At 43.8% G+C, this 23,672-nt stretch overlaps 1 protein-coding gene across 1 annotated transcript in view; it reads left to right on the top strand.

Annotated features, from left to right (window-relative positions):
- Window positions 1–23,672, top strand: part of STAB2 (stabilin 2) — a 75,179-nt gene that overhangs the window by 51,195 nt on the left and 312 nt on the right. The window contains exons 40-66 of the mRNA XM_053942565.1: window positions 401–526; window positions 1,036–1,109; window positions 2,451–2,522; window positions 4,410–4,529; window positions 4,941–4,988; window positions 5,964–6,047; window positions 6,134–6,280; window positions 6,673–6,798; window positions 7,121–7,180; window positions 7,570–7,746; window positions 7,828–7,917; window positions 9,177–9,323; window positions 10,380–10,436; window positions 10,846–10,969; window positions 11,987–12,136; window positions 13,923–14,027; window positions 14,381–14,488; window positions 15,134–15,327; window positions 16,297–16,438; window positions 16,732–16,865; window positions 18,189–18,354; window positions 18,588–18,694; window positions 19,307–19,426; window positions 20,200–20,340; window positions 21,148–21,255; window positions 21,945–22,073; window positions 23,120–23,239. Coding sequence (XP_053798540.1) covers window positions 401–526; window positions 1,036–1,109; window positions 2,451–2,522; window positions 4,410–4,529; window positions 4,941–4,988; window positions 5,964–6,047; window positions 6,134–6,280; window positions 6,673–6,798; window positions 7,121–7,180; window positions 7,570–7,746; window positions 7,828–7,917; window positions 9,177–9,323; window positions 10,380–10,436; window positions 10,846–10,969; window positions 11,987–12,136; window positions 13,923–14,027; window positions 14,381–14,488; window positions 15,134–15,327; window positions 16,297–16,438; window positions 16,732–16,865; window positions 18,189–18,354; window positions 18,588–18,694; window positions 19,307–19,426; window positions 20,200–20,340; window positions 21,148–21,255; window positions 21,945–22,073; window positions 23,120–23,239 — 3,176 coding nt within the window. The remainder of the gene's footprint in view (window positions 1–400; window positions 527–1,035; window positions 1,110–2,450; window positions 2,523–4,409; window positions 4,530–4,940; window positions 4,989–5,963; window positions 6,048–6,133; window positions 6,281–6,672; window positions 6,799–7,120; window positions 7,181–7,569; window positions 7,747–7,827; window positions 7,918–9,176; window positions 9,324–10,379; window positions 10,437–10,845; window positions 10,970–11,986; window positions 12,137–13,922; window positions 14,028–14,380; window positions 14,489–15,133; window positions 15,328–16,296; window positions 16,439–16,731; window positions 16,866–18,188; window positions 18,355–18,587; window positions 18,695–19,306; window positions 19,427–20,199; window positions 20,341–21,147; window positions 21,256–21,944; window positions 22,074–23,119; window positions 23,240–23,672) is intronic.

Raw genomic sequence — 23,672 nt, 5'->3', positions numbered from 1 at the left:
GTGGTATTAGACCTCCTGCAAAAGAAGTTATATGGTCTGTGTGCAGAAAATGTCAAGCTCAGGGAACACTTAAACAGCTATTTAAACTAGAGATGAACACAAGCACACCCCTTTCTTTGGTGTTTTGTTGGAATGGGCAGAATTGGAAGACGGAAAGTTACTCAAAATCAGTCCTGGATGAATTCTAACATTCCAGACTAGAAACACCATTTCAGCTTTCCCTCTGGAAACAATAATAGGTATTAAATAACTGGCACCAATGAAGTCTGTGGCCTCCTAATTCAGGAAGACTCATTCCAAAAATGCTAGTAAATCCCTTTAAAAATGGAGGCAGATAATCATGAGAAGCAAGAAGCCAATCCAGCCCATTGGTTTAATCTCTGCTGTTGTCTATGTTCAGCTATTGATGCTTGTGAGAGCAGCAATGGGGGCTGTTCCTCCAAGGCAGAGTGCAGGAGAACAACACCAGGAAACAGAGCCTGTGTCTGCAGCGCCGGCTACACCGGAGATGGGATCGTCTGCATCGGTAAGCATGTGCCCTGTCTCATGCATCACTCAGAGGAAAATCACAGCAGAGAGGTTTCCTCTAGGCGGATGATCCTCCTTCCACCCCTGACCCAGAAGTGCAGCTTGCTGATACTATATCCCCTGATGCCAAAGGCATCTTTTCCTGCCACATGGCTGGTACTACTTGGCAAACCATGCACCTACAGCAGTGTGGTGTGACACCAAATCTTATCAAACAACATCTACCCCTAGCAAGTAGCAGCTTGATACACACACACACACTCCTCTGACCATCACAAACAGGCTTTTAGATACTGTGCCACAGCTCCCCAGGTCTTATTTCAGAAATGCTGCTAGCAGGGCTTTAGCCTCCACCAAGATAACTGAAGACGTAGACTGAGGTACTAAGTAACTGAGGGAATGAATTTTATCATAAATCTGCATTCCTAGTATGCTTTACTTAAAGTTTATTCTCCTTGGGTTTTCAGAATTACTCTCTCTTTATTACACTGTTTCTGTTTTATAAAGAAATCAACCCTTGTCTGGTGAACAATGGTGGATGTGCTAGAAATGCAGAATGCACACAGACTGGACCCAATCAAGTGAGTACTTTGTTAGTGAAGAAAAATAGGCCTAGTCAAGTGTTTATTGCTGGGTAAAGAAAGATTTCCTCATGTCAATTTTGTTTTTAAGTAGAAAACTGAATTTCATAACAATTCTGAAAAGTATGTGCTTCCCTCAAAAAGGCATTTGAGGGGGAGTGCAGATAAACATGAAAAAACATCTATTTCAGTGAAAGAAATCCAAAACTGAAGAGGAAATCAGTGTTTTGCTATTTTAAGTGGTTGTTTTTCTCCTTTGGGAGGTTTTGATGTGAAAAGCTGTAAGTTTGAAAGTATTGCTAGATGATGTTTCTCTTATTGTTATAGAAACTGTCCATGGAAAAAATTCCATTTTAGACTAGCCCTTCTCCCTGCACAGTTCAAATGTATCCACAAGGAAACAAAATGGCTTAAACCATAGCACTTGCAAAGGGTTACAAAATCCACTTACTCCTCTGATGATCTCTAGAAGTAGTAGCTACAACTTGTTTATTTATTCTTCCTTACCTGTGAGAATGTAATTAACATCAGAGTAATAACAACTTCCACTACAAGACTCCAGCACTGCAAAGGCAAATTTATAGGACAGGAATGCATCTTCTTTCTCTAGGGTTCTCACTCATCCATGAGGTACATAACACTGCTATTAGACTACCTCCCAGTTTTATTTCTGCTGCAGAAATCTCACTGAATTTTCAAATTCCCACATATTAAATGTAAATTCTAATTTGAGAACCATTAAGCAGTGAATTGGAGAATATAATTAATTTCTTTACAACTATTTTTCATCTTTGTGATAACTGCAAATGTAAAATATCAGTAACCAGGACAAAGTGTCAGCTACATTTCCACTGCATGGGAAGCTGCCAGTAACACACAATTCCAGGTGTGTTTTGAAGATACTTTTCATCATTAAAAAAAAAAACAAAAACAGGGGAAGAAAAGGGATGAGAGGGGAATACCAGCTATGCAAAAAACATGAGGGAAACAAATTAAGTGTTTAGACTGTTTTGTCAGCAAGACAATAATGTGCAAATGTCAGAGGGGTCATTTCAAATGAACAAGAGAGCAGAGAGGAGACCAGAGATGAATAGGCAAAGAAAAGGCAGATAGAGTCTAATGAAAATTATTATTTCCCAGTCTCAGTCCATGGGTAAATCTATGCTTACCCATACTAGCCAAAAAACTGCTCTGAGAGACAATGTACTTTTAGCTTAATAAATTGCACATCATATCATAATGAAATTATCTGGGGAAAAGGTAAACTGTATATTTGTGTGCTGAAAAAAAAAAATTCAAGCATTGGTCAACGTATTCTTGTTTTCTGATTTTGCTTTGTAGGCAGTATGTAATTGCCTGAAGGGATATTCTGGAGATGGCAAAACCTGCACATATATCAGTCTGTGTTCACAAGTGAGTATCCACTTCAGGAGACCATTTTAGGTGGCATTATAATCATTACACTTCTGGGGGTTGTATGCATTCTAAACTAAGTTAGGTATGAATCTAAGAATCTATGTACATTAACTTGGCTAATCTTTAAGTATTCTTGGTTCAGTACATGCTTTAGTGCTGTCGCTATGAGAGAAACTAAACATGCAGGAAGGGCTTTTTCTCAACCACAGCCTGGACATAACACAAGTGAAGGCCTAGACTCATTGAGTCTTAAATAACGCACTTCAAATCCAATGCAGAGAAACAGACCATGGTCTGTAGTGCCAAAACCTAAGTCAGCAAATTATTTGTCATATAGAGTTCCTACAAAAAGCCAACAAAACCATTTCCTTCCATAACACCCAGCCCTGGACATGCCATGGCACTTCCCATTCTGTCCCTTACTTGTCACTGCAGGCTGAGAATTAGCCACATTTGTTTAGCACAAGCTGTCTCACACACTGCAAGTCACATACTGGCAATCAGTATGGTTCTCTGCACTGTACTACTCTGCCTCTTGGCAAGCTGCAGCAGGGACATATCCACTCTCTCGTGTACATTAATCCTCTGTGCTCTGAGCACAGCAAGAACAATTCTCACTCTCCCAGCCTGGCCTCTCAACTGGCTTTCTCTGACCTTGAAAGGTTGCAGAGATGAAAGAGCAAGGGCAAAAACACAACCTGGAGGAAGGGGAGTTTAAAGTTATGAGCCATTGCTCCCTATGATTTTGAATTCTCATGCTTTTTCCTATGCTGTGTTCCAGCAGCTTTGCTTCCACTTGACTAATTATGCCAGGCTAACTATGTGTTAAAAATAAAGATCATCTTGAGGAGCATCAATGTCATACCAGACGCTAACCTGGCTGCACGATGACCAAGCCTCTGTGCAGCAAAGCTTCACAGGTAGCCAAGGCTGCCAACAGCCTGCCTAAGCCAAGCCAAATCCATAGCAAATCCACCCAAGCCCACACCTTACAGCCAGGTGTCTCTCTGACCTGTCAAGTCAGGCCCCACTGGTAGCTCCCAAAGGAGTTTCTGCTCCCTCTCATGGCCCATGGGAAAGGATCCCTGAGATGATCAGCAACAGAAAGGACACCATGAAACAAGTACAAGAAGACAAAGACAAGAAGAAAAAACAAGAAAGCTTCTCAATTTTCTCCAATTTGATCTCAAGCCCAGGATAAAAACTTATTTGCAAGCTGAGGTGGTAACAGAGGAGCACCTAGTTGTGACTGAGCAGAGCTCTGAGCCCCAGCATGCTGCTCCTGAGTGAGAGGAACATCTTGGTTTAGTACAGGGAGCTCTCAGGAGGCAGGCAGCTGGGTGAGATGCACCCACTGCTCCAAGCCCAGTGTTGGACTCAGGTGCAGACAGGAGATGTTTTAGAGACAAGGACAAGGCAAGTCCCTGTTATAGCTGGCCTGGGCCATCAGACAGTCCTGTTCAATGCTCCTCCATAAATTCAGGCTCCTGGCACCATCCCAGTGACTTACAGCATGTAAATTGCTCCTGTTAGGGTAAATCAGCCCTGCATTGGCAGAGAAGCTAAGACTCATCCCTCAGGTACAGAGTGAGACTTGCGTGCAAATATTTTGCATCCTTACAGCATCATGAACTAAATACATTAAGGAGGGAATCAAAACTCAATCCTCTGCATAAAAGGAGACTTATTTCTTATAAACCCTAAATTCTCTTTAGTGTTTGGAAGAAAATATATGCCATCAGATGTTCCAGCAAGATGTGGTTGCAAAAAGGTCTTGTGATTAAAAGTTTCTAAATTATATAAATGCAGGGGAAGAGTGAATTGGAATTGTTTTATACACCTGGCAATGAAGGAATAATATATTTTAAACTTTGCCCTTACAAGAATAATGGAGGCTGCAGTGAATTTGCCATCTGTAATGACACCGAGCTGACAGAAAGGACCTGCACCTGCAAACCTAACTACATTGGGGATGGATTTACATGCCGAGGCAACATCTTCCAGGTAAAGTGCTTCACATGTTTGCTGTCCCCTATTTTTCTTCCCATAGTTACTTAATACAATGGTTGAAACACACCACTTTTTTCTTGGACAAGTTGTACCCCGGAATTTGAAGTTATCCCAATCCAAGAAACCAGGAATAGGAACAGGATGCTGCAAGATAACCTTAACTACCAAAACAAACAAAAACCCTAATGGATAATCATTATGACTGCAGTATTAGGGAGTTTTAGGTTTCAAAGAAGCCTACTGTTTGACAGAGTAAGGCAAGAACAGAACAGAAGCAATACAGATATGCAGAACTTACTCCAAACCTGAAGTTCTCTTTATTGTCCAAGTGCTGCATTTGTTTGCACTCCATAGATATTGCCTCACATTTGCAGCACTATTACAGAGTCTTGTTCTTAATTGCAGGAACTTCTCAGGAACTCAAACACATCTAGGTTTTATTTTCACTTAGAGGTAAGAAAAGTGGTTGGGGTTTTGGGAGGTTTCTTGGGTGGGGGTGGTTCTTGTCCCTTTTTTTCCTCCAAGAGTGTAGAGCAGAGAGAAGCATGTAAGAATCTGGTGTGCATCAACTTCCTTCAATGTAATTGGAACTGGATTTGGATTATCAGTCACTAATACTTGAGGTGCTCTAATGTAAGCTGTCACTAAAACAGTAATAATGACCCAGAGTATTAATGATCAAGACCAAAGTCACAGAGAAAGATAAGGCCTCCAGACTGGGCATAAAACTGAAGCTTTCACCCATTCAGAGTCTGAGATCTGCCAGCACATCTCTTGTGAATTCTGAAGCAAGAATATACCACTTGTTTACTACCCCTTCTGCATCTCCAAATGGCAACAATTTCAGTTGCCTCCCTGAAACATCACAGAGTGCTCTGTGTCTTACAAGACAGCCAGCGTGCAGCCAGTTCTCACTGATTTTTGGAGACTGGCAACATCAATTCTCTGCTTACCAGAAGCTTCAGGACAGCACAGACCTGTATGCTGGCCTGCTAACCTAAAGACCTATAATCCAGTTTCAATTTGGCTACCATGGTAGACAAGTGGCTTCCTCTTGCTTTAAGAGAGCTCTCAATTTAGCTTATCAGTGGTCACTGCAAAGTTCCTGCAATAGCCCAGGTCCATTTGTACTTCTAAGAGTAACTAATTTAATTCCCTCATCTCCTGTTTGTTTTTGCAGAGGAGATAAAGACATGGCTATAAGATAAAATCTTCTATTTAATACCTGTGAGCAAAGGTGACAGACGAGGTTAGAAGTCAAAGTCCACATGAGGAATTTCTCTCACCCTTGTGTTGCAGGGAAGGGAACGCAATGTGTGGCAGCAACAGAGCTGCAGGCACTGCCTTCACCTCCACAGGGCAGTCCCTGTCACTGTGTGGCACCACATGCACTAACTCACTGCTGCTTTTTCCTCTTCAATTTGGCAGGCCTTGTCCATCAGAGATATCTCAGGGCCTGGCCCTTTCACCCTGTTTGTCCCTCGCACAGACATACTGAACAGTGACCCACGAGTAAGTAAAAGGGCTCAGTACAAATGAGCTTTCTGCTTCAGATGCCTTGCTCAGCTGCTTCTCCACCCCTCCATTCCCCACTGCAGGTCAAGGACTGGATCGCCAAAGGAGTGATGGCTCAAGTGCTCCGGTACCACATGGTGGGTTGTGCCAATCTGTTGTACAAGGACCTGACAGAGATCACCAACATCACCTCTCTCCACGGTGACCTCATACACATCAGCTACTCCCAGGTAACCAAACATGGAGAGACAGGGAACAGAACACAAAACAGTCCACTCTCATTCACCCTTTTAGAAATTTCAATGGCTCCCTTTCATCCTCTCATGCACAGAAATAAATAAATTACTTTCAAATAAGATTTCAGCTGAAGAGTTCAGCACTTATTTGGTATTCTAAGAGTGGAGTTCTACAACTCTTGCTTTGACACAAGGTATTTTATCCTCAGACTCTGGCTTTATAAGCATGAGGAGAGTTTGAAAAAGCAAAGGCAATTTATTAAAGCTGAAAGTACTTTTTGCTGCAAAGAAAAGGTGGTCTGGACTCATTAGATCAAAGCAATTCAGCATCAGCCTCACTTTCCCATAAGGTTTCACAGAAAAAAATGTTTTTGTTGCCTTTCCAGAACTCACTGGTTTTGAACAACAAAGCTGAAATTATACTCAGTGATGCTGTTGGCACAAATGGTGTGATCCATGTCATAAACCAAATCCTGGTCCCTTCACATATGCAGGATTTCCCCCTCAAGAAGGTATGTGCGGCTTATCACTATTGCCAACCCAGGGGCTTTTCCACAGTTACTGTCAGAGACATAAATCATATCAGTCAACAAAAAAGGTGACACTAAAAAGACCTTATACAAACAAACAAATAAATTAAATATTGTATTTCAAATTCACCAGGATTACAGATAAAGTAAGGAGAGTATAAAAGGATTTCTGCAGAGGGTTTTTACAGCAGCTTTGATTTTATAACAAAAAGCAACTTACAGGGAAAAGCAAGCTGTTACCTGCTTTTTTAATACCCAGATAATGTATTCCTTAGGTAAATTACTCACTTTTCTTTATTTGTAGGAAAGTCTAAAAATGGTTGCAGCCAAGCACGGATACATTCTGTTCAACACCTTGCTAGAGGTAAGGACACAAGAGACAGAAGCCATTGGGAAAAGGTTGCAAATTATTTTTTTAAAGACAAAAACACACACACACAGAGCACATGGCATCACTGGCAGGATTTTGTTGTGGAGAACCAAAGGGCTCACCACCAGCCGTACTCCCTCAGAGGCTGGAGATGTTAAGCAGACCCACACCCACCTTTCCCTTCACCACTCATCTCTGTCCTACTGTACATCAAGTTCAACTCACACATCTGCTTTTGAAAGTCAAAGTATTTGCAAGCTGGTGACCAGGCAACCCACAGAGCACCACACCCCAGTTATACCTGACATTCACCCCACAGGTCAGTGTTACTTTAGGACAGAGCATTAATCTTACCTTCTGCCCCAATTGTTGCTGTGTTGCAGAAAAACAACCTGCTCGGGCTGATCAACGATCCCATTCACAAACCCGTCACGCTCTTCTGGCCCACAGACACAGCCATCCGTGGGCTGCCACAAGAGCAGCAGGACTTCCTCTTCAAGAAGTCCAACACCAACAAACTGGTGCAGTACCTCAAATTCCACGTTGTCCGTGATGCTGCGGTAAGCCCTTGCGCTTTGGGAGTGCTGCCACAGGCAAAACACGCAAGCCCAGGCACGTGCATCTCCCCTTTTCTTTCCCAGGTGTTGGCCTACCAGCTCCCCAGCTCCACTCCACTGAAGACCCTGCAGGGCTCCAACCTCAGCGTGAGCTGTGGGGATAATGGGGAGATCGTAAGTGTTTGCTCTGCTGGCACATTTAATCCTCACTCCTGCTGCAGGATCTGCTCCTGCAGCCCAAACTCAACCTCTGCACAGCCCCCAGGGAGGGTCAGTGGCACCAAAATTTTGTTGGCCATCACCACTACATGCCAAGAACCACACCAACAGATTCAGCAAACTGTATGGTTTGCAGGACTTTTTGGAGCTGTCATTTGCTCTGTTTTAAGATGCTATTTGTTCAAAACAGCTCTCAGTCACCTTAAAACTGAAATACCAGCACACTTCTACAATATTGTAGAAAAACATGTAGTGCAAAACCACCAAGATCAGCCTGATTTTGAACCCCACGAATGCAGCATCTGCATGCAAACTCTGGTGCGTAAGCATTTCCGAGCTAAGGTTGCAGGCACATACATAGCCTGACAAACCAGAACAATGTCACATTTTTCTTTGCAAATGTATCAGATCATAACTGGCAAGCATCTAAATCTAAATACACATAAGATAAACCTGTGAACATAGGAATGGCATATTCTCTCCTCTTCAGAAAAGAAAGATATTATGGAATCATAGAATGGTTTGGGTTGGAACGATTCTTGAAGATCATCTTGTTCCAACTCCCCTGTTATGAACAGTGACACCTTACACTAGACCAGGTTGCTTAAAGTCCCATTCAACCCAACCATGAAAAAAAACTTCCAGGGCTTGGAGCATCCACAGCTCTCTGGGCAACTTCTTCCAGTGTCTCACCAACCTCACAGTAAAGAATTTCTTCCCAAAATCCAGTCTAAACCCACCTTCTTTCAGTTTAAAGCCATTATTATCCCTTGTCTTATCATTACATGCCGTTGCTAAAAATCCTTCTCCAACTCTCACATATCCCCACTTAGGGACTGGAAGGTGCTCTAGGGTCTCCCTGAAGCCTTCTCTTCTCCCAGCTGAACAGACCCAACCCTCTCAGCCTGCGTTCACAGGAGAAGTGTTCCAGCCCTCTGAGTATCTTCATGACCCTCCTCTGGACTTGCTCCAACAGGTCCACATCCTTCCTGTGTTGGGAACCCCAGAGCTGGACACAGTGCTCCAGACACGATGCTCCAGGCCCATAGGAAGAGAGGCCCCAAAACTGGGTTTGAGCCCCTATAGCCCCAGTTTTACTTACAGGATAGTTTGACATACCACCTTGCTCCAAGAGCATTCCTACAGAGCGCAGGAACCCAAGGAGGAGCAGCTCATGACTTGCCATGTCGCCCTCTCCCCATCCCATCTCCCAGGGCGCCCTTTTCCTGAACGACGGACAGTGCAAGGTGGTGCAGCGGCAGCTGGAGTTTGACGGGGGCATCGCCTATGGGATCAACTGCCTGCTGGCAGAGCCCAGCCTGGGGGGGCGCTGCGACAGCTTCCTCACCATGGAGTTCATGGTAAGCGTCCCCCCACCCTGACAGCGACACAGCCCAGGCAGCAATGCTAGAGAGAGATGCAGAAGTGCAGCACAATGCCTCGCAGGTGCACAACACAAATCCTGTATCCACACTAAGCAGCACACAGGACAAGCGGCTCCACTGAAGACCATTAAAAAAAAAAAAAGCACCTTATACATGCAAGCAAAAACTTGAGCAAGGACAATTCTTTCTGTCGTGCTTTTAAATTAGTGGAAGTTCACACTACAGATTTGTCTGTAGAGATCACGTTTACAAAGTTCCCTATTAAAAAAGAACAGCATTGCTACTCCAGCAGCACAGGGTATGAAGGACACAAGACAGAGAACTGCCTACTCTGTCTCAGGCTCTGACATTTCTTGTTTCTAACACACTTGAACAGGCACTGTTAGTGTGGAGGAAGTTTCCTCCGTGAACTTTGATGGGTCAACAAATGGGATATTTTGAAAGTCATCTTCAAAGAGTTTCAAGACCAAGTTTACTTCAGTTTAATTTGAAAGTATGAAAAAATTCCTAGAAGTAAAAGAACTTTCAGGTAGTCTTTAAAAAAGCTTCTCAAAACATGTATTTCAATTACAAAACGAACAATTGTGTATATCCCATCTGCTTAAGTTGCCTTTTGTTTATGATGTCATTAAATGAAATTAAACAGATATCATTTCCTCAAATTTCATAAGCAGTTCCTGAGAAGCAAACATTTTTCTGTACTCTAAATTAGACATCCAGGTCTAATACAGATCACATTAATACTTGTTTGAAGAACATTCATCATTTCTTCCCTCCTTCTTTAAACCCAAACCAGTTTCCTCTTCCAGAACTTATATTCTGGTATCAAAACTATTTTCTTGTATTTTTGTGGCACTAAATTATTGCAACTATTTTGTTGTTACTCTCCTCTCTTGCTCCTCCACAGTTTTCTATTATTTTTTTTAAGTGCAATAAGCTTTGCCTTTTCTGATCTCATAAAACACTTTTTGTCCAAGTCAAATGGCCTTTTGTAGCCACTATTTTAATATACTTTTCTTTTCCCTTTTCCAGGGGCATTGTGCTAGCTGTTTTAGTAATTATAAATGCCCTCCTGGGACAAAACCAAAGGTAAAGTATTCAACTCTCACATGTAAGCAGACTAACATGCTCTTCTCTGTACTTCACAACAACAAACCAGAAAAAGTTTCTTACAATAAATAAAAAGAGAACCTTTGTCAGTGCCACCACACTATTAAGTGACAAAGCTCTCCCTGGGCAAACACCTGGTGGTGGTGGGGGATGCTTGTTGGTCTCACAGAGCATCCACCGTAAAAGTGCTTCAGCTGACTCCAGAGCAGCCCCTGCACTCTCGGGAATGGTGCTTAGCATACCAGGAATCAGAGAGGGTCAGGGGTCTCACACCCACACTCTTCACACATCACATTTTGATTTCAATGTACATCAGAAATTACGATTTAAAGAGGAACAAAACTAATTTTCCTGTGTTCTCCTGTCCTCTCTCTGTGCTGACACACAGGAAGGAATCCACTGGTGCACCTATGAGTCCTATGGGCTGCGGAGGGATGGGTGCCGCAGGAACTGCTCCATGGTCATCCACATAGCTAAGTGTTGCAAGGGCTACTTTGGGCCAGACTGCCAAGGTAGGAGTCCCACCCACATGGCCATCCTGTGCCCTCCCCTTCCCCAGTACAGCTGTGTAGTGCCCAGCAGGCAAAACTGGGAGAGCTGGAATAAGGGGTATGAAGAGAGACCAGCTGCACGATGAGGGAACTTGGTTGGAAGAGCTGAAGAGCACGAGGTGTTAACTGCTTCTTCAGATTATATCCTCACATTTAGAGCAAGTTTTAAACTCCATAGTAGTAGCAGGTGAGTGCTATGGAGAGCAAAGGCTGTACTGCTGAGCGGGTCACCAGCTGAAAGTCCTTTAAACACAGGCTCAGGTTCACACAACACCACCAGCACACACCTGAGAACCAGTGCATAATCACTCAGCCACAGGCAAGTGCACTTATCACCAGAGCAAGCTCAGAAGTTGTAGTTCTGAACAGGTGGAGACAATTTGGGAGGCTCCATCTCAGCAGTTTGTTAGCAGATGCTTCCAAACTGTTCTCCTTCACCTGCCAGCCCTGCAGGGGAACAGTACTGGGGCCCCCCCAGGGCACACGGGCTCATGATGTAGGTCAGGATCTCTGCTGGCAGATAGGCCCAACCACACATAGCCTGCCAGCTTGCTCTGTCCCAGTTTCACAGATAGACACATGCAGATCCCATGCAATTTTGGCTAGCTCAGCCTGAGCTACCCTTTGGGGTCACTCTGACAGTACATAGACCCATTAAGACACAAAAGAAAGGCTCCATTTGGGCAGTGCCATTCACAGATGGCTCTGAATGAGCAAGTGGCCAGACAACAGCATCCACAAGTCAGGGCTGGAAGGATCCCCAACACCTTACTGGTAAGAGCTGTGGAAGCATGTCAAGGAATTTAGAGCCCAAGGCTCAAAGTAGTCATAAGTGTCACAGCCACTTTTACACACCTCAGGGGAGATGCATTTACAGGCATTCCCCACTCAGTGGTTTTTACAGAACACTAGAGAACAGTGACAATGAATAAACACGCATCTGAGCTAAAGAGCCGCTTTTCTTCTCCAACCTTTCAGCTTGCCCAGGGGGCCCAGAGACCCCATGCAATGGCCACGGCTCCTGCGACGACGGGTACACGGGGACAGGAGAGTGCCGCTGCAGCGGCGGCTTCAACGGGACCTCGTGTGAGCTGTGCTTGCCGGGCAGATACGGCTTCACCTGCAGGCGTACGTTTGAGTGCCCTTTCCATATCCATGCCCGTGTCAAGCCTAAACTGTTCTGTCAGTAAGGCGTTTCTGAGTAAGCCAAGGAAAGCTTCCCTCTTAACATCAACATTTTTCCTGAGTGCCTCCTCACACCAGGGGATGGCACAAGGTCTCAGAAGGGAGGAGGAGGAGAAGAGGGCGTGCAGAGGCTGCATGGCTGCGCCTGCACAGAACCTCCTACTCTTACACAGCACATCAGCAACAGATTAAACAGAAGCAGGGCCTCCAGCAACAAGTGGTTTTAGCTACAGCACAGCTTTCTCCTCCATCCCCATAAAGCTTAAGATAGGATTTTAACAACATGGCTCCCCAAGGAATGCAGGAGGCTGAGGCCATGCACTACTTCTGCAGAGAAGAAAAAGGACACCAGGGGTGACAGCTGTTTGTGAAGAGGGACAGTGAAGCAACTGCTCACAAAATCCACCTCTCTGTGGCTTTAAATGTAAACTAGGTGGGAGCAGGATCAATATCTCCCTTTAAACTTAAATATTTTCCTGACATAAAGCCTTTCAGATAAGAAGTTACAACATTAATGCTTCCATCCTAAACCAGTGCACCTGTACTGCTCCTGAGGCATGTAGGACAGGAGGTATAGGCAAGAGAACAGGCTTGAACACAGATCCTCAGGATTATGCCTACCTACAATTCATCCACTTTAACAGCACACCAGAACATAAAATGTATGAGCTATTACCTTGAAACCAGACCATGAAATTTAAGAGAAAAAAAGGTTTATAACCCCTTCCTTTTGATTTAAGTCAGACAAAAATTAACAGACGAAATTAAAAAAGCCAGTAAGTGAAGCTCCTTTTCAGCAGGACAGGTATTCAAAAAATCAGTTCCACAAATCCCACATAACTTTCTTCTCTAAACAACAATACTTCAAGAAGAAGGATAAGGCCATAAAAAAATGCTGCAGCATGACATTATAAAACAGAGAGCCATGAATCATTATTTAGGAAGTATTTAGCACATAAGCTATTGCAGGACCTAAAAAGGAGATGAAAAAACATCACCTATAGATTAAACAGACTCAGGTTGGAAGGCAGAAGCAGCAAAACCTCATCAATAAAAGGAACTGAAAGAATCCAAAAGCTTTTAGTCATGAAAATTTCTGAAACCTAAAAAAAGAAATTACAGGTAACTTGTCTACATTTTACAGCAAAGCTCACCAACCGCATATCTGGCTTCCTTACTCAGCTGGACCTTCTCCCACACAGCAGCCAAGAACTGTCCCTCTACACACCTTGTTTTTCTCTGGCCTCCCCACAATTAACAGCTGCTGCTCATTAGGACTGATTTGTCTGGGTCTTCAGTTCAGCCCTTAACTCTTTCCTGCCAGAGTTCTCCATGCAGTTTCCTGCTCCACTGCAATGTGCAGATCAATGGTCATTTTCAGAGGCACACTGAACTAATGCCAATTATAAAATCACAGGACCACAGGTTAACTCAGATTGGTAGGGGTTTCAGAAGGTCTCTAGCCCAACTCCTTCTCAAAACAGGGTCAGTTCTGAGCTCATGTTGTTCAGGACTTATCCTGTCAGCACTTGAAAGCCTCCAAGGATGACAATTGCTCGACCACTCTGGAAAGTCTGGTCCTCTGCTTGACTGGCCTCATGGTGAAATACCATGAAGTTAGACTTATCTGAATTATTTCTGGATAATACTGTATCTAAACTGACATGCTGACATTTCTCTAGAGAAAGACTTTCCCACTCTGCAAGTGACCTCTGTGTTTCTTTTCCAGCTTGTGAATGCAAGAACAACGGGCAGTGTGATGAAGGCTACTCAGGGACAGGACGATGTTTCTGTGAAACAGGATGGACTGGCCAGCTGTGTGAAACCAAGCTAGGTCTCTGCTTGCTCCCAGCAGTCTGTCCATGGAGCTGTGGGCTCAAACTACTTGCAGTTTAACAGAAGGTTTCTACAGATAAGACAGAAATGGTTAATAAATGTCAGAAGCCATCTAAGAGCACTTAGGGACTCTGCGCTGGACTGAGGACCCCACTGTCTCCTCTTTTGTGATTTGGCAATATGAGTTCCTACCTCCCATGTGGAGAGGCTTTGGGCCTTGGCAGTCAAAAAATAAAATTATTACAAATTTTCCAGCTAGCCAGACTGGTACTAAGGGTTCTCCTTCTGCATGAAATGAGGGCATTGTGGTGCCAGAGCTGTTTGATTCCAGCTGTCCTGCCTTTCCTGCAGCTCTGCCACCAGTGTGCTCCCCCAGCTGCTCAGCCAACGCCATCTGCACGGAGAACAACACGTGCCAGTGCAAGCCCTTGTACGACGGGGACGGGATCACGTGCACAGGTGAGCTCCCACCCCCACTCAGGGTCAGAAGGCAGGTTCTTCCCTCTTGCACACACACAGCAATGCAGCTACTGCCCACCATGAAATGTTGCCTGCCCAACCTAAAAACTTTCACTGTTCAGTGGGTGAGACAAATTTAGGATATACAGAGTTCAGGTTTTTCTAAATAAGACTTCTCCAGACTTTACCAAGCAGGAGCATGGGCAGGAAGTGCACTTCAGTCAAGTTTTGAAGACAGCAAGGTTTCTCTCAGAGGTAAAGATATCAAAAGGCTTTTCCAACAAAAAGGATATGATGATTTTTTTTTTTTTAATGCCCATAGGCAAGGCAGTTCCCCGGTAACACTGCTACAGAAGGAGTTGCTCTTTCTCAGACAGGTGTCTTACATCTTCCAAAGTCAACCTGGCCAGAAATCTGAGGGTTGATACCATGTCTCCTGAATCAAGAACATTGTGACAAGGCTGTCAGAGCCCTAAGGGATAGACTTACAGAAATTCAGTAATGCCTCAGGAAACGGAAACAGCTTTTTGTTCCCCAATAAGTATTCTAGTATTTTTAGTGTGAAAGGACTGGTGATGGTTTGTTTTTATGAAGAACATCCTCTTTAAAAGCAGACTTTACTCATTTAGTTTTTTTCCCCTGCAGCTGCAGAACTTTGCAAACAGAACAATGGTGGGTGCCATAAGGCAGCCGAATGCACACAGCACGGGGTGAAAGTCTTCTGTAGCTGCCAGAAGGGCTACAAGGGAGATGGGTTCACCTGCCTTCCAATAAACCCTTGTGCTGATGGGTTCAACGGAGGCTGCCACGAGCATGCCATCTGCATTGTCACAGGACCTGTAAGTCGAATGATTTCAGTCCCCAGCAGGGAAGTCTGAGGAGTTTCTTCCTGGTGCCAGTAGAAGTCTCCTCTGGCTGGATCATGCCCTGTACCTCTCCAAATCTCCATTTTCCAAAACAGCCTTTACTTAGTTCCAACCAACTTTCCACATCAGTCTGGTATGCCTCAGCTTAAGGCTGAGAAATATTTTGACATCTTTGCTCTGGGGAATGGGGTAACACAGAAGCTGGGATGTTTTGCGTATGTAGTCTTTCTGTCCCAATCTTAGCTCTCCCTGCCTATCCTTATCTGCAAGACAAATTTCTTGGACTAAAATTAATTATATTTTGGAAGATAAACAAAGGGACAGCTGGAAGAATAGTGTCACTTATTGATTGCTTAAACTCAGCTTAAAAAGCTCTGCAGCCACATGATACAAATTCCATGACCCACACAGTCAATGTGGTTAGGGAAAACTTGTGCAGGTGACTTGATCCTGGTGCTTGCAGGATCACTTCTCCATTCCATTTTGGTGTCTTGCCTGAGCTGCCTTCCAGGACTGATCTAGAAAAATCTTGCTGAAAATCCATTCCAGCTGTCAACCATCGCAATCCCTGGATATCACCAATTCCTGCTCGGTTTATAGTTCTCATTTATTACTAGCAGTGGGCTGTTAAATTCCATGCTTGCTCCCATGCCCAGTCATTTAAATATCATTTTGATGTGTTTGCCATCCGTTTTTGTGAATTATGTGTCATATAACCCTCCAGTTATATGTTATTAACTTCGTGGATGAAATTATGCTTTGGTGTTAATTCAGCAAAGTACCCAAGTACATGTGTAAATATTTGGCTTACTTGTTAGTAGCAACTTTTCTGTTTGTCCATTCCTGCTTATATCAAGTGAAATTTCCCCAACAGTTCAGAATGTTGCCTGAAACACCAGTGTCATGTCAGCTAAATGCCTTTTTCCTTCTCTCCCTGAGCAGGGCAGACGTAAGTGTGAATGCAAAAACAACTTCATTGGTGATGGGCTGAACTGCTCGGTGATGCAGCTGCCCCTTGACCGCTGCCTGCAGGACAACGGGCAGTGCCACCCCGATGCCGACTGCGCCGACCTGCATTTCCAAGGTGAGGAGGACACACCCTGCGCACCACCAGCCCTGTGCCCTGGGGCCAGTGATCAGGAGCTGTAAACTCACTCAGGCCTCTACTTAATGTCCCCATGAAACAGTGAGATTACAGTTGGAATGTGAACTTATCATGAAGCAATGTGTGAGGGCAATCCAGGTAGGAATGCTATCCCTGAGGAATCAATCTGCTCTAATTACAATTCACAAAGTCCACGGGTATTCATACAGCACAGCTGACTCTGCACCGTGGAAGCCCCTTCAGGAGGAGCTGGTCCTTGTCTCTCTTTGCAGACACCACGGTCGGGGTGTTCCACCTGCAGTCCCCTGTGGGGCAGTACAGAATGACTTACGAGCAGGCCAAGGAGGCCTGTGCCAATGAGTCGGCCACCATCGCTACCTACAACCAGCTGCTGTATGCACAGAAGGTGAGGAGTGTTGGAAAGGATGAAAGTTTGACAAGAAAATCTCACAGATATGCATGCTTGACAGAAAGATTTTTGAATGTAGAATCTGAAGAAGGAATAGAAATGAAAGCAAGCTTTGATATAGAAGAAAAGAATTGCTGAGCCAGTCTTACTGGATAACTAAGAAGGCAAAAAGGGTATGTTGGTTAGAAGGGGTTTCTATGGCTTAGAGCAAAGGATAAACCCACCTCAAACAAGAAGATGCTTTTACCAAGCAGAAAGATACCACTGGCAAACAAGATTGCCAATGTTACAAGTAGAAAAAAGGTCTCAGAATTTTCCACTGCAAGAAAACTGAAAAACAACTTCTAGCTTAAACTGTAACATACTAACTTTTTGTGATTGGAGAACAGTAACATGAAGATGGTAATTATAGTAGTTATGATAGGCTATAGGTAAAAGTCAAGGTATAGATTGGTTCTTCTGTATTAAGATGCTCAGCAAAGAAAAGTATATAATGCATTGTAACCAAAATTAAAGGGTCTTCAGACTTGTCTGTAGCTGGAGCTGACAGCTGTAAGCACAGGCTCTGTCACCCACAACCTTGGACTGCTGTAACACCGTTCAGGCTCCTACTGAGGAGGCCTCTCGGAGGGAGGAGATTCAAATAGGACCAAGACACAGAGTAAATGGAGAGGGAGGAGCAAAGGGGCTGATCTGTGATAATAAGCATCATTTTCCCTCCTTTCCTTCGCCCATGTCCCAGGGTATGTTTGGCTGGGAGCAGTTTTCAGACTTTTTATTGGTTTCACCCATGTTCTCACAGCACTGAAATCATTTGCCAATTTCTTGTTTCTAGTGATGCTGGGGTGAGAGGTAGTCAGACTTTCAGAGTGTTTTCAAGGGGATTTTAATTATTAACACTTCTTAAAGAAATGTGCACTTCAGAGTTATGCTTAATTTATTTCTTTAAAGTAAGTCTCCAGGAATCTTTTTCTCAAATGCTGTTAACAGACCCATTTCCATATTGCCTCCCTTGAGCACGTTGTAGACAACACATAGCTGATGTCAGTGTGATGAGCATCTCAACTTGGGTTTGCAAAACTTGTTTTAGGAGAGTGGGTCAGACTGACTGTCTCTTTCTGGCTCCTTCCAACTCTGGAAGGAAGAAAGACACTCACTGCTTAGAGAGGCACCTTTAGCAAAATGTGAGGCTGGACCTGTGCTGGCAGGGCAGGTGCTGCCTGAGTGCCCCGGGAGCTCTGTTCATTCCACGTGCAGTTCCCCAGCCCCACCACCCAGCTTTTCCCCTGAATTTTTCCCTTATGGCTGTGCTGACCACAGGCAAGGTACCACCTGTGCTCTGCTGGCTGGCTGGCTGGTGAGAGGGTGGGCTACCCCACCGCCTTCTCCTCCCCTAACTGCGGCTCCGGATACGTCGGCATCGTGGACTACGGGAGAAGAGTCAACCTGAGCGAAACCTGGGATGTTTTCTGCTACAGAGAGAAAGGTAAGAGGGGCCTTTGCCTCGTCCCTCTGTGAAAATGAGAGCAGCAGCCCAGATTTTGGTTCCTTCCATCAGCCACAGTCTGGTAGATAACACTGCAAGAGATTTTGCCTATTTTTTAACTTAAAAAAAACACTAACCTATTGCTTACAAGTAGTTTTTCAGGCACAGGGCAGCCTAAAGCTTTCTTGGAAAGGGTGTTTGCCCATACAGCTCTCTCTGTTTGTACCTTTCAGAGGTGAACTGCACCTGCAAGCCAGGCTATGTGGGAGATGGCATCTCCTGTAGTGGGAACTTGCTGCAAGTGCTGATGTCCTTCCCAACACTGACAAACTTCCTCTCGGTAGGAACAAAGGCTGGGGCAGGAGTGGAGCAAAGCAGGACCTGAGTGTTGTGTCCAGGGTTTGTTTTAGTAGCCCAGCAAACACACTAGTGAAGCAAGGCAGAGTGGTCTAAATCTGCACCTATATGGTCTAAATCCAAACCAGAACTTAGTAACTACTTATTTCATTACTTGCTCCAAAGAGATTTCTGGGTTCTAAAATTCAGTTGGAATTAAAAGCTTGGTGCAGCTTTGGCTTAAAGGAGACTCTCTGCACAACTTTTTAAGCATCACAAGAGACACTATGCTTTGGAATTTCATTGAACTGCTACTGGGAAAAGACAAAATGTTAAGAGTTCTTTTCTTGTCACTACTCGGAAAGGCACTATATGTATCAGCAGCCTCAAACATAACAGAGGCCCAATGTCTGCAAATCAGTTTAATATGTACTAATCAAATTAGCAGCTGGAGCTGGGTTTCGAATACAAACTTTCTTTCGAAAGACACTCCAGAGCTGCTTCATGGCTAAAACCAGAGTTGCCTTGTTGTCATTTGTATAGTGTCATCTTTTCTGCTCTCCACACAGGAGTGAACAATTGCTGTCTAGTAAAGCTGGATTTTGTTTCTGCCTAGGACATCATGGCTTACTCCAACACCTCCAGAAAAGGGAGAGAGTTCCTGCAGTACCTCACAGACCTGTCAGTGCACGCCACCCTCTTTGCTCCCAACGATAGTGGGTTAAAGGAAAATGAGGTCGGGGTTTTTCTCTTTTTTTCCCTTCCTTGTTCTAATAACAGTTCTTAAGCAGCTATTATGGGTTTCTGCATCCCATTGAAATTTAAGCTTAGAAAAATAATCTCAGTATGATGTGACTTCTGCTTAACCCTATAGAATTTATACTGTGCTCACAAAAGACATGAATTCATTGTTTCCATTTCCCTTCCATGGTTAGGGGGTGCAAGGTTATTGAGGGTTCAAGTCACTACAGAGACTTTTCCATCAGGGATTTTAGTTACCCTGGTATGAAGGAGTCTGCCTGAGATGAAGTCTGTTCTGGCTCATTAGCATGGAGCACAGTTATTTGAAGAAAGCAGCATACAGCTTTGGTATTTCCCACAAATACATTAAAAGCATCAATTTCTAGCTTCATTTCTATGCTTTCCCCTTTTTATTATTTCTTTCCTTCCTTCAATCAAACACTTTCAAACAATTCACAAGGGTTTATACATTGGTTCACATCTTCAAGCTGTTTGGAATATCCGTGGTGAGTCTCATAATTTCAGGTCATCCTACAGAGGAGTACAATCCTTTGTCCCACTGGAATTAAAGTCCTGCCATCAGTGGCCAGCAGGGACAGAATGTCCCACTATTCCCATGCAGATTTCCCAAAAACCTCTAATGCTGCTGCGCTTGCTGCAGCATTAATAGCAGAGGGGGAAAAAAGGTCACAGGCACATAGCTTACTAGTAAATCCAAAAGATTAATGAGATCCATTAACACTCCTTGTATTTTGCCCTCATTTGCAGACACTTTCTGGAAGAGACATCGAGTATCATTTATCTAATGCCAATATAATGTTTTATGAGGACTTGACCAATGGAACCACCCTTCTCACTCGTCTAGGGAAAAAACTCCTCATTACAAACACTGGGGGCCAGGAACATCGAGTCCCCACTGCTGACCAGGTACCTCTGTAATAAATTTCCCATCTTTGTGCTTTTCCTCCTCTTATGCTATACCCTGTAATCAAGTGCCACACCGTTCTGGAGGGCATTTTGATAAGGTTAGAGTGGGCAGCAATGAGAGATTGAATTCAGAAGGTTCTTTCCTGTCCAAAGACTGCAAGATAGCAGATGGCAAGCTGAAAATTTACCAGCTTGCAAATGGACATCTCTTACCTGCAAAACTCAAAGGAAGCTGTTGAAGTGGTTTTCAGGAATGGAAATATGGTAGGATGATGGGAGATGGCTATATGATAGGTGAAGAGATGAAAGCAGCAGCTTATCATTAAAAAAGGATGTTGGCATTTGTAAGGGTAACTTTCTGGGAGAGGCAGGAGACACCAACAGAGCCTTGCTCACAGCAAGCAAACTCCAGCCAGCTACTCGAGTGGCAAGTGGCATCCTCCACAGTGAAAGTGGCTGCCTGGCACTCAGGAATGACTGCACTTGTAGGCAGAGCTTTGCAGCTTCACAAAGATCACAAAACCCTTCAGTTAGAAAGAAAGAAAAAAAAAAAAAAAAAAAAGGACACAGCAACATAAAGACAACATTCAGGTAATGATGATGGCTACTCCATGCACAGGAGAACTGTGACCAGGCTGATGTCCAGGGAGGCAGCAGTGTAACTTTTTTGACACGTGTTTTTTCTCTCTGGGTGTCAGCAAGTGAGGTGGGGAAACCATCTTATTGTCAGTTTCTGTACCAAAGGGAGAAGGGTCAAAGATCAGCTCTCATTGCTTCTTTTCCTGGCAGAGCGAGATCCGATATGTGGACAGAAGTGCTATTGTTGAGTGGGATATAATTGCTTCCAATGGCATAATCCACATCATTTCAGAGCCTTTAAAGGCTCCATCAGAACCTGTAAGTGCATAGTGATTTAGGTTTCTGGGGTGGTGAGAGGTAACTGACTTATCTTACTCTAACTCATTGCTGACATTCATATATTCCCAGTTTCCCTAACATATATGCAGCTTTCAGCTTAAAAGGTTACTTTCAAAGAGAATTAGAAGTTGAAAACAAGGTACCAAAATTACAAGATACAAGATACCAAAAATTTGTCTGAGCAATTTCTTCCCACAGTTATAAATATGTTTTCTTTATATGAAATAATGGAGCTCATGTCCGTAACAGAGATTTTTAAAAGCTCCATTTTAGTTCTTCCACTTTCAAGCTTTTAAGGCACCTTGTTTACTCTTGCCTTGGCATTCATTCCTATCCAAAACTATATTTTGAAAAGAGGTATCTTTTGCCTGCATGAATTCCTGCAAATTTCCCAGTTATCCAGTTGCCTCCTTGGTCCACAAGGTTTAGTAATGGGCTTGGCAGTGCTGGGTGAACAACTGGACTCAATCATTTATTGCAGCATAAACTGTTCTGTGATCATATCAAAAGGCCACATTCAAATGTCTCTAGGGAACACTCACCAGGAAACACAAGCACAAGAACAGCTCAGGACCAGAGCACATCTCAAAGGGACACTGCACGTGCTTGGGTGCTGTAAGCTGACCAGTGCCCACCCATAGCTCACTCACCCTCTCCCTTGCTTCCAGGCTCCTCTCCATGCCAGCACTGGGACAGGAATATTCTTTGGCATCTGTCTAGTTACTGGAATTGTGGCTCTTATTGGATATTCTTACCTCAGGTTCAGGAAGAAAGACATTGGCTTCCAGCACTTCAAGGTAGGTTGCTGGTTGGAACACAAAGCAGGGGGGGACAACTGCACTTCCCAAATTCATGACTTGCAGTTTCTCCATACATTTGGTTAAGCTAGAAACATTCCTGATCACTTCACTTGAGCTGTTCAGACTGAGACACAGACAAAGTGGGGAAGGCTCACATGCTTGCCTTGGACATGAGTTTACATTTGCCCCAGACCTCTCCACCCAAGTGTCTGCTCACACAGACACTTGCAACACTGAGGACTGGCCCAAAGCTGATTTAACTGCACCACAGCAGTGCAGAAGTCCTTGCCTCCCCAGAAAGCTCACCCTTAGGGAAGCGAGGAATTACAACCACTGAAAAGGCACCTGTTCTCCTCCTGCATTACTATCAATTTTGTTGTTCTGGAGGTTGAAACATTTCATAGGAAAAAGGCCAGATCCAACAGACAAACAAACTGAAATGCCTGTAGGATTGAAAAGTGCAGGCTTTCATACTGATGCACTTTCATGCTTGATTTCTCTTAACTAATTTTGCTAGCAACACAAAGATGCAAGACCAGTCAGCAACAACTAAGCTACAGAGATGAGGGATGAGGAAAAAAATGTTACAAGATACACAAAAACATACCCAAAAGAAAGTCTACCTAGAAGTGAACAGAAAACCCTTCCTGTTCTAGTCCCTGCATGTAATGTGAATAATCTTGTAGAAACAAAACACAGTAGCCAAGAGCCAGAGGAAACACTTATATTTTTAAACAGTTTAAAAGAGAGCCCTCAGGACTAACCAAGTACTTTTTACCCCAAGCACTATTTCAGGGCCACCCTTACTCTCCCATTCTTTGCTGAGGCTTAAAAATAAGAAGGGAGGGGAAAAGAGATACCAGTGTTAAGTGACCTGAGATAAAAAAACAACCAAAACCACAGTTCATGCCCAGAGACAGATTTAGACAATAAAGCCAGTTGAATCACAACACTGCACCAGCTGGTAGAGAGGCTCAAGTGTCCCACTTAATGCACTGGGGGAAGAGGAAGAAATTTAAGCAAGTTTGTGTGCTTTTGTGCAGTCAAAGGATGACACTGACATAACATCACTGGACAAGTCACAGCCTTCAAATATCACCAACCCCTCATATGAAAGTTCTTCAACACTGACTTCACCAGAACCTGCTTATGATCTTTTCTCAGTAAGTTCACCTTTTTTGATTTGAGATTGAGACACTACTAATATAATGGTAAAAGGGAATTGCTTTATAAAAGAAAAATTTCAAGTTGGAAAAGAAAAATTAATTCAAGAAACCAGCATTTGAGTTCCTGGCTTCCCTGTCTCCCCTCTGCTCTAAACTGGTTTGCCTCACCTGTAGTAAAATTGAAGCTGTGGTCTCAAGGCCATCTTCAAAGACAGCTGAATTAAACTGGACTTCAAATTACGCTGGATGACAGTGACACATCCATAAAAACTTCTAATTTTGTCTTCATGTCTCCTTGGTACAAATGCAGCTGAGAGCCATGCTAGCACTCTAAAGAATCTGAAACCCAGCAGGGAGGGGGCTGGGAATCCAGGGAAGGAAAGATTGCACCCTCATGTACATGCAGAGTCTAAAATCAAAATGCACCATT

The sequence above is a fragment of the Vidua chalybeata genome, chromosome 5 (assembly GCF_026979565.1).
Source record: "Vidua chalybeata isolate OUT-0048 chromosome 5, bVidCha1 merged haplotype, whole genome shotgun sequence".
Taxonomy (NCBI): Eukaryota; Metazoa; Chordata; class Aves; order Passeriformes; family Viduidae; genus Vidua; species Vidua chalybeata.
The sequence above is the reverse complement of the archived record's forward strand: the minus strand, read 5'-3'. Positions and strand labels throughout refer to the sequence as shown.